The sequence below is a fragment of the Xenopus tropicalis genome, chromosome 5, assembly GCF_000004195.4.
Source record: "Xenopus tropicalis strain Nigerian chromosome 5, UCB_Xtro_10.0, whole genome shotgun sequence".
Classification (NCBI taxonomy): Eukaryota; Metazoa; Chordata; class Amphibia; order Anura; family Pipidae; genus Xenopus; species Xenopus tropicalis.
In genome coordinates this window covers 78,177,593-78,194,510 of record NC_030681.2, presented here as the reverse complement: position 1 = coordinate 78,194,510, position 16,918 = coordinate 78,177,593, and the positions used below count along the sequence as shown (strand labels likewise).

The 16,918-nt window shown below is 38.2% G+C and overlaps 1 protein-coding gene across 1 annotated transcript in view; it reads left to right on the top strand.

Moving 5' to 3' along the window:
* The first annotated feature begins 812 nt into the window (after nt 1-812).
* armc2 (armadillo repeat containing 2) overlaps nt 813-16,918 on the top strand; it is a 61,108-nt gene continuing 45,002 nt past the window's right edge. Inside the window, exons 1-5 of the mRNA XM_002940547.5 lie at nt 813-901; nt 1,698-1,979; nt 11,218-11,290; nt 12,551-12,716; nt 14,114-14,273. Of these exons, the coding sequence (XP_002940593.2) occupies nt 1,771-1,979; nt 11,218-11,290; nt 12,551-12,716; nt 14,114-14,273 (608 nt within the window). The 5' untranslated portion in view covers nt 813-901; nt 1,698-1,770. The remainder of the gene's footprint in view (nt 902-1,697; nt 1,980-11,217; nt 11,291-12,550; nt 12,717-14,113; nt 14,274-16,918) is intronic.

Below are 16,918 nucleotides of genomic sequence, written 5' to 3'. Positions count from 1 at the left end.
GAAAACCCTGAAAACTGTTTAGCGACTGTTTCTGCCAGTGGAAGTGTGTGAATTCTCTAGTTTGCGCCAGTGTGCAGTGTTTGTGATATAACTTCTTTTGCAACCTTCAAAGCATGCCTTTAAAATGCACAAGGCGCAACAAAATTACTGTCTAATGAAGAATATTACATTGTAAAATGCTAATTTTTACTTTTTACAATTTTTTCCCATTTACCACTTTTATTACATTTCCTCGTAAGATCTTTTACACATGAGCGTTTCACCTGCATGCTGTATAGGAGCGCAGGATGTAATTCTTCCTTATCTGCCCGTACTGTCAACAGGAGCATCCAAGCTCTGAATACAGGTGGAATGCAACTTGATGTATTTGGTCTATAAACTCATACCAGTTAATTTAGCAAATAACATTTATTGTCACCTGTTTGAAAATTCACATCTGGTTGCTACCATAATTACATTTCTCTAATGTTCTAAGCTGCACTGGGGAAGTGATTGATAAACAGTCTCTATTTAAAGCACTGCTTAAACTATATGTAAACTCCCCCCACCACAAAGAAATTTAAAATGTGACCCGTCATTCCGGTTGCTGAAAGGTTAATAGTGAGGCTGCAGCATCCCCTTACTCACTTAGCATTCCCTTTAACCCACTCCCCTCCCTTAGGAATTTACTTTGGCTATTGACTGTAGAGGCAAGGCTACTTGCAAGCTCTAAGGCAGCCAATCTTCTCAGCTCAGGTTTCTAAACACGCCCTCCAGTCTAGCCACCAATAAAGAGATGGCATTGCTGGTTCCCATAGAAACTCTGCTGCTCTCTACACAAACATATTTTTTCTCCTGGCCTCCTCTCCTGAGCTCAGCTTAACCATTACAGTGCTCAATACAAGCAGGACGTTTTATTAAAGTAAGTGTCTGTGTAAGCCTGCATTCTTCATTGCATGAACTGAAGGGTCTTTGTGCACATGTGCTGTTTGCAGATATAAACGTCACTGATAATGTGTCAAAGAGAAAATGGCTGCCGGGTGAAAGCTGCTATTTGTTTTAGGATAATGTGACAATGATGGGGATTTATGCAGTACATATGATGTAGTTGGGGTGGAGGAGATGTGCTAAACTTATAAACATGGTAAGAACATGTAGGGTGTTTACATGCCCAGTTCTGTAAAATAAAGTATAACAATAATAAGATTTTTTTTGGCATTCAGCTAGACCCCAACAATGATTGCCAGAATAGGGTTTACCCAAATACAGGTATAGGACCTATTATCCATTCCTGGGACCTGAGATTTTCCGGATGAGAATTTTTTTTCCGTAATTTGGATCACCATGCCTTAAGTTTGCTAAAAAAAAACATATAAATATGAAATTAACCTAATGTTTGCCACACTATATATATATATATATATATATATATAGTCAAACTATATGTGAGCACTTAAATTCATGTGACTTTTTCATTAAACTTAATACTTATGGTGCTTATTTGTCCACAATATTTGAAATGAAAACTGTCCTCTGCACATTTAACACCACTATTGCTATAATACTACAGAGAGGACTTATCTCTGTAGTATTATAGCAATAGTGGTGTTAAATGTGCAATTTATACTCAGTGTAAACATAAAATTACTTTTCATTCATATTCCCCATGAGGGCTTGTTTTGCACAAGTAAACTATTTGTCCTATACCTTCTTTTCAGATTCACAGAAAAGCATAGCTGCTGTAGTTCCATTCTGATGCTTAGCTGAAATACCAGCTTCTGGAAGTGAAATATGAATCATTCCCATGCTAAAAATGCAGAGCCATTCTACAAGCCTAGGACATCGGCTAAAAAGACCAGTGCTGAGATAATAAATGAGGCCAGAAATTCTCTGCGAACACTGAGAACCCAACGTCCCTTTACACCAAGAGAAGATCAAAGAAAGTTATTTGGTCCTACTTCAAGCCGAACATCAGATAATCGTCCACCATCTGCATTTAGGTAAATTGCAAAATTTACTCTGAAAGTTCATAAAGCATTTTTATTTTTTGAGTTTACATTTTTAAATGATCTGGAACTCTTGGCTTGGAATTTAAAGTACTACTGGTTGCTAGGCCTTAATTTCCTTAGCAACAAGGCAGTAGGTTAGAGTTCATGTAGCAATGAGAAACAAAAAAGGAAATCAGTAAATGCTGCATAGAATAAGATGATTTTTAGCACAAAAGAATTTTAAAGGTAAAATTCCCCTGCCCTGCACTGAAGATTTAAAGATCAATACAAACAAATCTGACTCACACAGCAAGCCACAGGATTATGGGTTTTGTCATACATTGAGATTAGTAGAGACTACTTGTAGTTCAATAAAACCTATTTTGGCTATACTTTTTTAACTATAAATATCTGAGTGACATATGCATGGGTGCTGGGCCAGGTGAAAATGGTTCAGTGTTGCCTACTTAATTTAATTATGGGGCAGCACGGTGATTCAGTGAGTAACACTCCCTTGCAGCTCTGGAACCATAAGTGCGATCCCAACCAGGGCACTATCTGCAGGAAATTTGTATGTTCTTCCAGTGTCTGCTTAATCTCTGTATTGTTATTTCTAGGAAATGCTAACACTTCATTTAAAGATGAACTACCCATAAAATTGCTTAACCAAGAAAAAACGGGTTTGTTTCCATGATTCTTTGGCAGCCCTGTCCTGCTGCCTGCACCTCCAAACGCTGTTGTGGGCAGTGATATATTGAGGGTGTCTACAGAGTAGGGAGTGATTGCAAACCACAGTTCATCTTTAGGTGCCACCAATGCCACATTGTCAAAACTTGAGGATGCTTGTTAATGAACTAACTTTATGAACCTTCTTTTTGTGTGCTCTTGCTGATAATGACTTCTAAAATGCAGGAGCTGTCGGGTGTACAGCTTAGTAAATTTTAGGGCACATTGAAGGATTCCTTTGCTCCATTGCAACCTTGGTGTTTTTTACAAAGTGTGATGTTTAAATTGCATATTTTGCCTCTATTGCCAACAAATTTGCTGTAAGACTATGTCATTCAAATTGTAATTCACACAAAAGGTTTGCAACCCTATTGCTATGTGGTTATTTGAAAAATAGCTTATTTCTCTTTGCATTGATATGATCAGTGTATCAGTGTACCATTAATAATATGAATCTGTTCTGAGTGTAGGTGATTGCCATTACCAACATACTTTCCTTAAACTTGTGGATAAGAATGATCCCTGGTGTGCCACAAGGAAAGCAGCAGTCATAATTCCCATTGTGCCTTAGTCCTTGTGTTGTTTTATTATTATTATTATTTTTCATTTTACTTGATCCAGTATTTTCTTCTACTCATAAAAACACATCTGTGACAACCAGAACAATGTACATAAATAATTTGTTTGACAGTGGTTGTAATTTGGGAATTGATGTGATTGATAGAAGCTATGAAACAATAATGTATTTTCTCCTAGCAATTTCATCATTGTTTTTCTTTTAATTGCAGTGACTCAAAGGTTTAAGTATATGTAAACCCTCAAAAAGGAAAACAAATGTTTTCTCACAGTGGGAATGCACCTACAATGTGAATTTCAGACCCCTCCATGATTTCTAAGTGGGAGAACTTGCAAAATCACAGGGTGTTCAAATACTTATGTTCCTCACTGTATGTTAAAGCAGTGGCAAACAGTGGTAGTGCTCTATAGACATAGGAACTTCTATAGCTATAACAGATCTCGTTGTGTGTGAATTTTTATTTATGTAAAGAACAGCATAATAAATGAGGCACCCAAAAAATGGACATAAATTGGTGATTCTGGCCATTGTCTTCATTGAGTCACAGTCACAACCATGGATGGAGAGCCCATTGGCTACTCTGCCTATACTGTCTATATTTGATATGTATGGGTTTCAGTCCTCTACAGTTGTTGTACAACCTGTAAACCATTACTTTACATATTTAAAATCAAATAAAAATAAAGCCAAAACAAAAAAGCTTATGTGATAAAAGTCTTCTAAAACTTTGGTGTGATGTCTGTGTAGTGCAGGGGTGGGCAAACTTTTTGGCTCACGGGCCACATTTACTTACCCCCGGGCCATACCGGGCCAGGGCGGGCAGGGCCAGGCCAGCGTTACGCCCCCTTAGTCTGTTTAATTCCAGCCTGCCAATGACACCAAGTCTCACGTGATGAGACTTGGCGTCGGCGGCTGGCCGGATTAAAAAGGCCAAGGGGCCGGATGTGGCCCGCGGGCCGTAGTTTGCCCACCCCTGGTGTAGTGCAACAGTTTATCCATGTTGTGAGTTAAGCTGACATACTGGATGTTCCTGGAAAAGAGTCTATTAAAGTTATGATATAATTCTCACACTAATCTTTGTAGTAGACTGTAGTAAATAAGCCCTAGTTTTATCAATGCTGTTTCTTTTCAGGCCATGAGCATGTTTATATGATTGTTGCTGCTTTGGTTTTGTATTTATGGCATTTTATGAAAACTGGTTTTATGTGGTATATATGGGGCATTTTTTTCGCCCGCATTTAAGTGTGTTTGCACCCAGAGACAGCCCTAGATTTACAATTCTAGGCCCAGCCACCTTACGCACCCCCCCCCTCACTTTTACAAATGTGCAGTTGCTCCTTTTCTCTCCACTGCCTGTACCTTGCGCATACTGTACTGTACTGTCCCATCAGCCATCATGGGATACTAATCCCTGTATTGGGTCCTTAATCATTTTAGTTAGGGATTATACATAAAATAACAATTTCAAAGGTATGCGCATAGTCTGAGAAGACCATTTGTAAGAGCATTTTCATATACAGCTTGTTAAATCAGTTCTAGCGAATGGTGTAAAATATTTTGCATTGTCTCGGCATATCTCAATATGCTCATTAAAAAAATTGTACCTTTCATATGCGTTTTGGTGTTAAGGTAAGGGAACAGGCAGACAAATAAGGACTGCAAAGGTCACCTCCAGTCTGCAGATGGCAGCCTTAGGCAATCTGGTAACAGCAAGGCTGAGGCCATGTGACTGTGAAAGGAGACATGGGAAAGAGGAAGCCAAGTCAGTAAGGCAGGAAGAAGAATGCACAGGTCTGGTACAGCACAGGGAGGTACTGTGGATGAGTTCTGGACTGGCATTCAAAATAGGCCCTGGCATTTTAAGTACACAGATGCCCAAACAACCCCCACCAGCCCAATAAATAGTGACCGTCTGTGGCATCTTACAGCAGCCCCTCTGGCATTTGCCAGAATTCAGATTGCCAGTCTGGGCCTGCTGTAGACTACTTTAGCTTTTAACAAAATCCAAAATGTTATTGTGGTTCCATAAAGTGATTTATTGGCTCAAAGCGTAAACACCAATTCTGGCAACATTTCGGGCCATTCTGGGCCTTTTATCAAACCTTTAGCTTTTAAAGCATCTGGTGCTAAACCAAGATTCTTCATGGATAGCAGAATCCAGCTAGACTGCCAGGCAGATATAAAACTGGGATTTTTTTTCATGATCTAACTGCTTTGGCTGCCCTTTATTTTTAGTGCAAGCTGAGCTCACAAATGAAAAAGACAAATCCACATTGAACAAGGGAGTTACTTTCTCTGTTTTTTCTTTTACATCCAAAAAAAAGAATAAATCCCAAAAGCTTATGCCAGCAGACAGAAGTAAGCATCTCGAGGTCTGTTGTTATTTTAGAAGAGCATATGGTTTCAGTTTAGTGATTTCTGGTATTACTGAGCTCCCACATGGCCTTGTTTTCCATGTGAGATAGCTGGCCATGTTTGTTTTGTTTATAAGTAGTCTGCTTGTTCAGACCTCAAAAGAAAAAAAAATGAAATTAACAGGAAAAATCTATGTGCTTTTTCTTGGCTTTCATTTCTAGGGAGGTTTCCCACTGAACTGCTTTCTGTTAACATTGTTGTGTGTTCCCTGTAGGGTAGATATCTTAGATTTGGTTTCCTTTCAATATGATTGGAATTGCATTTGTTTTTATTGGACAAAGGGCAAAAAACAGGCACAGACAATGCATGACTTTGCAGCTTGCTAAATGAAAATGTACCAACCATGCTGCACCTCTTTGATGTCATCAAATTCTTCACAAAGAGTATGTTCTCTATATGTATGGGTGGCAGTAGGTGAAACAAGATATTTAAAGGAGAACTAAACCCTAAAAATGAATATGGCTAAAAATGCCATTTTTTATATACTGTGCTTACTGCACCAGCCTAAAGTTTCAGCATCTCAATACCCCAATGATCCAGGACTTCAAACTTGTCACAGAGGGTCACCATCTTGGAAAGTGTCAGCAACACTCACATGCTCAGTGTGCTCTGAGCAGCTGTTCAGGGTTAGGGGTTGTTGCAAATGATCAAGGAGAAATGAGGTTGCCCTGTCATATAATTTGATACTTTAGGGCTGATTATTAAATTCTGATGCTATTGCACTGATTTCTTCCATGTAGTAATTATCTGTATTCGTTATCAGCCATATATTTTGACATTCATATTCTGTATGTACAATATATTGTGCATCGGCCCCTAAGCTCAGTAAGTTACAGCAGTACAGAGCATGTGCAGTGAATCAGCAGAAAAGAAGATGGGGGAGCTACTGGGGCATGTTTGGAGGCACAGATCTTCCCTGCTAAAGGGCTGTGGTTGCCTTGGGCTGGTACAGAAGCCCAAAACATTTCTGCAGCATTTCTGTCCTACTTATTTAATTATGCTTTAGTTCTCCTTTAACTATATGCCAGGTCTTGGTAGGCAAACAATTTGAGGTCTATAGAGTAAATAAGAAAAAAAGTTTCATTCTGCCAGAAAAAAATAATATAAAATTATAAAAACCTATGTCTTTTTCTTAGTACCTTGTAAAAAGGCAACATTATCAGAAAAAAATCTGGATTCCTCTTTTCTCATAATTTTTACCTACTTTGGGGGGAATTAAATAAAAGTAACGGGAAAATTATTTGCATGCAAAAATGTATGCCTCTGTGTGAACATATTTGCCTGTGAATTTAATATGCAAACTTGGAACCTGTTTGACGACCACTTTTGGCAGCAAAAGAAAGTTTGCGAATTTTATTGTTTGCAACAGTGCACAGTGTATGTAATAAAACTTCTTAATTAAAAAGTTATTAAGTTTGCTCCAAAAGATTATGCTACCTTCAAGCATGCCTTAAAAAGTTTGTAATGCGCAATTAATATTTGCAGTGCAATAACAGTCTAATGAACAATATAACATTGCAAAATTCAAACTTTTATTCTTATTTGTGCGCATTCCCCCATTTGTGTGATTTGTTTTTACTAGTGATGAGCATTACTGCCCTGTTTGGCTTTGCCAAAAATAAGAAGATGAAATGACATTTTATGTAAATATTAGTGTTTTTAGCTCTACAATAACTATAAGTTCCATGCAGGATGCTGCCACTTTGCAGAGCGATTTGACAAAATTGGAAAACTGGGCAGCAAACTGGAAAATGAGGTTCAATGTTGACAAGTGCAAAGTTATGCACCTTGGTAGGAATAATATAAACGTGAACTATCTACTGAATGGTAGTGTGTTGGGGGTTTCCTTAATGGAGAAGGATCTAGGGGTTTTTGTTGATAACAAGTTGTCTAATTCCAGGCAGTGTCATTCTGTGGCTACTACAGCAAATAAAGTGCTGTCTTGTATAAAAAAGGGCATTGACTCAAGGGATGAGGACATATTTTTGCCGCTTTATAGGTCCCTAGTAAGGCCTCACCTTGAGTATGCGGTGCAGTTTTGGGCTCCAGTCCTTAAGAAGGATATTAATGAGCTGGAGAGAGTGCAGAGACGTGCAACTAAACTGGTAAAGGGGATGGAAGATTTAAACTATGAGGTTAGACTGTCAAGGTTGGGGTTGTTTTCTCTGGAAAAGAGGCGCTTGCAAGGGGACATGATTACTCTGTACAAGTACATTAGAGGGGATTATAGGCAGTTGGGGGATGTTCTTTTTTCCCATAAAAACAATCAACGCACCAGAGGTCACCCCTATAGATTAGAGGAACAGAGCTTCCATTTGAAGCAGCGTAGGTGGTTTTTCACGGTGAGGGCAGTGAGGCTGTGGAATGCCCTTCCTAGTGATGTGGTAATGGCAGACTCTGTTAATGCCTTTAAGAGGGGCCTGGATGAGTTTTTGAACAAGCAGAATATCCAAGGCTATTGTGATACTAATATCTACAGTTAATATTACTGGTTGTATATATATAGTTTATGTATGTGAGTGTATAGATTGGTTAGTATAGGTTGTGTGCTGGGTTTACTCGGATGGGTTGAACTTGATGGACAATGGTCTTTTTTCAACCCTATGTAACTATATATACATTGCCCTTTCTTTTTAGAGAAGCTTCTTTCCACAGTTGTTCTTCATAGAAAATAAAAGCTTTCATGTTGATAACTTCCAAACACAGCACCAGACAGCTTCTTAGACAGAAGGGGGGGGGGGGGGGGGGGGTGGCTCCAATTCGATTGGTTGATGAGGAAGTCAAGCTGCAACAAATCACATAGCAATGTGAAACCCTGAATTTTTCAGCAGATTGTACCAGGCAAAATAAGTTTGCTTGTTCTAGGTTTTTAAACTTTTTTACTTACTGTCTGGAACCACATTTTTAATTAAAAAATAACAAACCCTAAATTTGTATTACTCTCCATTCATAACTTTTGATATCTAAAGTCAACATGCCATTATATATTTGAACCAGCCATTCTGGCCCAGAGCAAAATGCAGTGGAATGGACACAAAGGATATGGGCATGCATTGTTTCTTCCTCTGGGGTATCATTTTGCATGAAAACCATGCTATTAAATTTGAGCCAGTATGATGTGGAGTTTCATCAGATATAGGCAAGCATAGATATCTGTGCCCCAGTGATGCTTTTAAAGAATGTATTTTTGAAAGTATATTTGTGTGCATATAGGTGCATTGTTTCCCCTGACGTTTATTAATTAGGAAACTGAGAGAAAAACATGTGCACTGGTAAAAAAATGTTATCAAAGCATATTTGAGGTTTTTGAAACCACGAATAAGCTAATTTCCACTAAAACCTTGAATGTCTAATCATTTCAAAAATTTAAAAAGCATGAACAAATTAAAATGCAGAATGAAAATGAAAAGAATACGAAAACCACAAACTTTTCTTGGTTTTCATGTTTTTCCACAAATCATTGTGAACTTATAAATAAAAAAAATCCTGAAAAACTCTAAAGCCACAAATTAAATAAAGATTGTTACAGTGTGCCTAGGACAGCTCCCTTGACTTCTACATGTCCTAGAGATGGTGTATTTTTATGTTTGTCGTTTTGATACATTATAACCTCTGACTTTGACACTTATTTAAATAGAACTTAAACTTTATAGGGCTGATTCACTAAAGTGCGATAATTTTTATCGCACATTTTTTTGCGTTAAAATAGACGCGATAATTAGCGCGCAATTCATTACAGTATTATCACGTGCGTTAAGTTGCATATCGCATGCGTTAATTTTCGCGCGACTGCATGCGGTAGATTTAAGGCATGCGTTAATTAGTGCACAGAAAAGAATACTAACGCATGATTCACAAACAGTAAGGCGCGTTAAATATCGCATTAGGCTATGCGAAAATTAACACCTACTTCAGGCAGGCGATAATTATAGAAAAGTACAGTTAATGAGCTTTTGGCAATAAAATATGGACTTTGCAGTGCTATTTATTCAAGTATGTGTTTCCCCTAGAGTGATTCAGCCGCCAGTTTGCAGCGAAATGGTCATTTTTAATACAGTAATTTTCCGCAAGTATTGGCGTGTATGGCTAACATGGCGTGCGTTTATTCGCACGACATTTATATGTGGCTAGAAGTGATGAAATGTTTCACCAGGCATGGATTTGCAGCAAAATTTTGGACGTGCGGCAAATTTTTCCACGGCAAATTTTCTCATGCGTTTTGCAAAACAATCCGCCAATGGCAAAACGCATGAAAAAATTCGCCACGCAAAAATTCACTGCACGTCCAAAAAATAATGTCAAAAAATAATAGTCACAGGCAAGAATTTTTTTGGCTGCACAACATTTTTGCCGTTTCATGGAAGATTTGCAAATTTTTTTACCAAAGATAACCAGAACACATTTGCTCATCACTAGCGGCTACTATTTATAAGCATCTACTATTTATATGCTACCATTTATATGCTACTATTTATATGTAGCTACTATTTATATACACTATTTATATGCGGCGACAATTTATATGCACTATTTATGTGCTACTATTTATATGCGGCGACTATACGCGGGTGTTGTTTAGCGCATGTACCGTCAAATAACGCACGAAAATAGTTAAATAACGCATGCAATATCGCGCATAAATTAGCACAAGTATGCTTATAGTGAATCGTGCGATAAGTTGCGAAAATTTAGACACGATAAAATTTTTAACGCACGCTATAAATAGCGCACATTTTATCGCACTTTAGTGAATCAGCCCTCATGTCACCATTATTATTTAATTACGTATGCTGTCATTATTATTGTCCCTATTACTAGTAGTGTTACTAGTACAGGTATGGGACCTGTTATCCAGAATACCTGGGACCTGGGTTTTTCGGGTAAAGAAATGTTTCCATAATTTGGATCTCCATACCTCAATTCCACTAAAACATTATTTAAACGTTAATTAAAGCCAATAGGATTGTTTGCCCCCAATAAGGATTAATTGTATCTTAGTCACCATCAAGTACAAGGTACTGTTTTATTATCAGAAAGAAAAAAGGAATCATTTTTAAAAAAATGTATTATTTGCTCATAATTGAGACTATGAGAGATGGCCTTCCCGTAATTTGGAACTTTCTGGATAACATGTTTCCTGGATAATAAATCCCATACCTGTAGTACCAACCAATGATACAGCCTTATAAGAACAATGCATTTGTGGAAGTTGTTCTTTTCAAATGGATTCTCTATAGACATTAGGGCATCAGGGCAATCAATTCTAAATCACCAATTCTGCTTTTCTGTTTGGAAATCCTAAACTTGCTTTTCTTTTTGGTGGAAATTGGAATTGCCAACATCGGGTGAGAAGAGCTTTAGGGGGGCACATTTGACGGTCTTGTTTTGCTGGTTTTCCTGTAAATGCTAATTTGTGATGTTCTATAAGTTATTATACTTGTTTAGCTTTCATTTGCTTAGTCATATTTTGAAAGTGAAACCTGTTTATTTCACAGTCCCATAACATTTCATAATATTGTCTATGTTCCACAGCTTGCATTCCTGCAGCTTTGAGTCTCCTGACTCAAGACCTGTTTCTGGGGCACGTCTGAACCCTTTACCTCATGTAAGTATACCTTTCTATTTAGTGCTGCTTCTTTTTCTGAACTGCATAAAGCAGTGGTTCCCAAACTGTATGGTTGGTCCTCCTATCGGGGTTCAGAGTTTTGACTGAAGGGTGCCCAGCCTGAAGGCAATGATGCTATAGGTAACTGCACAGGTGTAATTTGGCCCTTAGTAAATGAGCCAAGGGTGAAGACACACAGAGCTACTAGTAGCAGCTATTTGTCGTGGCTACTGAAATAGACAATGCTGATCATTTACTGATAATTGTCTCTACGTGTGTTTTAACAGAGGCAATTGTCAGTATTGTTTATGGCAGGGGATTTTCTGGAGTTAAGTAGCCATGAAAAAGGAGCTGCTACTAGTAGCTCAGTGTGTCTTCACCCTAAGGGCTGTGACAAACGGGGAGATGAGACGCCATCCCACCTGCTACAATGTAAATTGCTGGTGGAATTGCATACGCAGTATGGCGATTTGCCGAAATCGCCGTAGATGCCTTGAGAGGAAATTTAGGCGCCGCGTATGCCATCCCACTGGCGATTTACATTCTAGCCGGTGGGATGGCATTTCTGGGAGATTAGTCGCTCGCGACAAGGGAGAATTGTCGCGCGGCAACCAATCTAGTCTGTTACAGCCCTAAATGTAACATTTTGAATTGGTTTAACAGTTTGATTAGTCCTATTCCTTCAGCATGATGAGGGTGAATTGTATACTCAAATAAGTTTGTTCATAAAATAGTTCATTTCTCCATAATATAAAAACAAAATAAAAGATATTTGTAAAGCATGTTATTAACACAGAGATATTTTTCGCCTATGGTTTGCGAGTAATCTTTGGGCAACTTCAGAAAACTGAACACCATATATGCTTTTCCACAGCCGATTCATTTTATTGCCACTGGGAAAGCATTTTAGTGAGATGCGTCGCCTTCAGTAGCCCAGGCTTAACTGCAGACGACAAATCTCTGCCATCTGTGTGCCATCACCGTTCTAGTTTGCGATCTTACTCTAATGGGATGCTTTCATTGGCACAATAGAAGTTTCTTGATGGGAAGTGGCCTGCAGGCAGGTACCTTGTATAGAAATGTCTTTTTATGTTATTGTATCCAGTTAGCTTTCACGAATGACAAATATGCTGCCAGTAATTTGTTCAATAATATTTTAAATAATGATTTTTAAATCACAGAGAAGTCTATGTACCTATGCACGCTTTTACAGAATGTGCACACAAATAGAAGTCATGAAAGTCAGTTTTTTTTTTTCAGAAACCCAAACTGCATATGACTTCAGCATTTGACTCACATAAGGATAATGTCCCTTGTATACCCATTCCCCCAATGCATCCTATGCAAGCAGGGATGAGTCGTCCATGGTTACTCAGAGCAACATCACATGGAAATCTACCTGAAAATATGGTTTCACCACAAGAAGGTAAGGTATGGCTGTTTTTCCCTGTAACTAAGTGCATTGAAAGATACAGTGGCACTACCATGTCATTGTATAGTTGAAAGTCAACAGTGTAAACTGATTTTTAGAAATTTAGATTTTTTGATAATTATTTTACTATCATATGCATATTTTCCCTTCTAAAGGTTCCCTTCTCTTATCCAAACTGTGCTCTTTGTACAAAAATATAGATCTTCACTGAAATATTGTGCCTTTATTTGGTACATGCATATCTGTTTTCCCATATATGTGTGGAATGTAGCAAGGAGATGTGCTTTGGGCCTGTAAAATAATTTTAAAATATGTTAAAAAGCATTTCTTACACAGTGTTGTAGCTCTTCCGGTGCAAAGGAACCACAGCTTTCCCTGCATTCAGCATATAAAATAGGTTGGGCAGGACATGGTCAATAGCAGTTCTGTACAGTTATAACCACTCAAACCCATGTTGCTTTCCCCAGCATATGGCTTTTCAGGGGTAGGCAGAAGAGACAAGTGTATAGGGCACAACAGTGGGTTGTACCCTAGGCACGTATTTTCTTCGCCTAACCTTTGTCTGCCCATTGCCCGCATGTCCCCCTCACCGGCTGCATGCCTGTACACCAGCATTACCTTCCTCCATCTTCAGCACAGCCGCTGGCTGGGCGCTGAGGCCAGCCAGGTAGCCTAGGGTGCCCCGCCAACTTGGCCTGACACTGCACATAATTCCACTACAAGTGGAATATAAAGGGAGGGTAAATTTTAAAAACATGGTGTTTCTCTTCATATTCTGCTTATATGTATTTAAATGTTGGCTATATAATTCTACATTCTAATTAAATATTTTACATTTTTAAAAAAGATTTTGCTCTGTAATAATAATTAAACAGTACTTTGTACACGATCCCAACTAAGATATAATTAATCCTTATTGGGGGAAAAACATGTTTTAATTATTTTTTAGTAGACAGTATTTATTTTTTAGTAGACAGTATATGGTGACCCAGATTATGGAGCCCTTATCCGGAAAACACCAGGTCCCAAGCATTCTGTATAGCAAGTCCCATACCCCATATCTATGTTGTCAATAAAATTGCAAGCATAATATGTACAGAAACTCCCTTGCAATATATACAGACAACTGCAGTACAGGTATAGCATCAATTCTTTATAAACTTGTTACAGTCTCCAAAAAAACTTCAACTATATCATTTTCCATGGTCTGTAAAACTTTTTCTCTGTAATATTAAGACAGCATATGATGTTACTTAAAATAGTATACCTCTCAGGTTTCAAACTTCTAGAAAACTGATGCCATAAGTGGCCTGTGTTTTTTCCAGCATTTGTTTTGATACTAGCTATCTAATGACTACACATGGGCATTCATTTAATATGATCTCCTTTAGGAACAAATCAGCAACATACAAGTCTTGCTCTGAAAGGCAATTTGCCAGAAGACTTTCTTGGTGCCACCAGTCATTATCCAGAACCACGACAGATTTCCAAAATAGGAATAATAAACCAAACTTCTGAAAGACCATGTGAACGTAGCAGCAAACATAAGCAGTATGTATATATTAATGGATTTTTTTTTTTTAATTCTTAGCTTAACAGTAACATAAACCTTCTAATGTAGTGTTGCTCCTCAAAAATGTTCCTGGACCAGCTTCCAGCATACTCCAAAATGCAATCAAGAGTCCAGCAACACTAGGGGAACTTAGAAGGTAGGGCTTGCATGGGCATCTGTAATTAGAGGACATAGGCTGCTGGTTGTGGCGAATTACAAAAACCAGATGACAATGGGCCAATAATCATACCTGTATATAGTATAAGGTGATATAATGATTTCTTTCATTTTCATCTGAAAGTATTTCTTATGATTAAAGTATAATGTATTATAACTATGTATTGTAGCTGCAATGTGTTCTGAAGAAACAGTTTAGCGCTTAACATTTTACAAGACTGCCATCTAGTGGGTGATTTTAACCCTTTAAGTTGCTGTACTATTATATGCAAGCTAACAGTTTTGTTAGTGAGCTTCTGCTGTTATGTAAATAATATGGGGCAGTGTATAAACGTAATCAATTAATATTTTTAGAAATCTCCAGCGTGTCTATTGTTGTTGAGGGAACCCTAAAGGAGATAGCTCCATGGTTCCTTTGCATCAATAGGTACAACTGTGCTAAATTTGTACAGGAGTTAGGAAGGACTAAATGGCACATCATAATGGAGTGTAAAGAGTGCATTTTTATGCATGTGCCTTTAGTGAAGGGTGCTTAAGGTGCAACTAACTGTGTGCATAAAGGGTTTGAAATGTTAATTGATATAAACTGTTCTTTATATGTAGATTAGTTTTAGGCTAATGCCACACGTATTCTTGGCAAGCCGAAAAAACGCTTGTGGAGAATACGCCCTGCTACTGTCAATTTGGCCTACCTTGTGCCTGTACACGAATGAATGAAATACGCTCGGGTGCAGGCACATGTAGCCGATACCCACTGAAAATATGAAGTCTTGTATTTTTTGGCGGATATCGGCTACCTGTGCCTGCACCCGAGCATATCCCTTTCACTTGGGTGCAGGCACAAGGTAGGCCGAATTGACAGTAGCGGGGTGTATTCTCGGCAAGCATTTTTCGGCTTGCCGAGAGTACGCCCATTCGGCATTAGCCTTACCTGCAGTGAATCCATTATACTTTATGTATTATCTAAACAGAATGATGTACTCTAAGGCTAATGCCACACGGGCCTATTCTCAGCAAGCCGAAAAACGCTTGCCGAAAATATTCCCCGCTACTGTAAATTCAGCCTACCTTGTGCCTGCACCCGAATGAATAGAATACGCTTGGGTGCAGGCACATGTAGCCGATATCTGGCAAAAAACGCGAGATATTTTCTGTGGATATTGGCTACATCTGCCTGCACCCAAGCATATTTCATTAATTCGGGTGCAGGCACAGGTAGGGGCATTTTTGAGCGTATGGAGTGTATTCTCAGCAAGCGTGCCAAAAAACTCTCCATACACTACGTGTGGCATTAGCCTTAAAGGATATGGTATTTTTTTAAATAAAAATACTGGGGATGCATTCCAGGATTCAGTTCAGAATTTAGCTTGGGGTTCTGCTAAAAGGAATCTGAACCTGTAATGCCATGTGTGTTCAAAGCTCTGCATGCAACAACTTATTGCTTATAGGGGATGATTTTTGTTTTTGTTTTGTTTTTACATTTTTAAAATACAAATTAGGTTTCAGATTGGTATTCAGCCATATTTGTAATAGGGGATGTGCAGTGTATCCCTATCTCTAGTTCATGCCCTTGAAAAAACAGAACTGAGAAGCAATATCTCCAGGGCCTGACTAATAATAATTCACCCCTTCCTACTCTATTTTTGTGTGACCTGTTTTGCAGCATTTAAGCCTTGCTCTGAGCACTTACTTTTAAAGAATTTATTAAAACTCGTTATCTGCATACCTGTGGAGGTGGATGGTGTGGGTGTGGAAGAATGACGGTGAAAAAGACTGGCAGTGAATAATGTCTACCTAATTCACAGTACTTCTATAATTTTACTTATTTAAAAAAACTCATTGTGCAATTTATAGCTATATACTGCCTATATCAATTTTTAAGAACTTTTAATTACAGCACCATCTCTCAGACACAAATTCTACTTTTACCAAATTAAAAAAAATTCTTGTAATGTAAATATAGGTGTATAAAAATAACCTTCCCTTATAGTGGGGTCCCTATTAATAAGAGAATTAATCAGCTCTAAGATCTGCAGATTATGTCTAGGTTAAAACCAGAGCTCTGTAAATTGTTTTTTCTTCCCTGCCTCTTAACAAGGAGTTGCCTACAGTGTTGAGGGACTCTATAAGTATATTCTATAGAAGAGGTGGTAGAGATTGTCCCTGTTGGTTTAAAGCATGCCTCTATCTTCTTTGTGTCTCTAAGAGACAGTATAACATAGGATCCCCATATCCTACTTGCTAGATGGATGTTTAACAAGTTTATCCCTCAAATATATGTTCGGAGGAGGCAAATCATAAAAATGACACTTTTGTGCTGTTCTTCAGCTTTCTAAACAAGCATTTATTCTTGTCTCCCCTCAAAGACCAAGAAGCAACAACCTTGATCTAAATGTGACCAACCACATTCCAGCTATTGGAATATTCTCTTTAAGCATTACTCTTCATTGCCTTACCACCAAGGGTG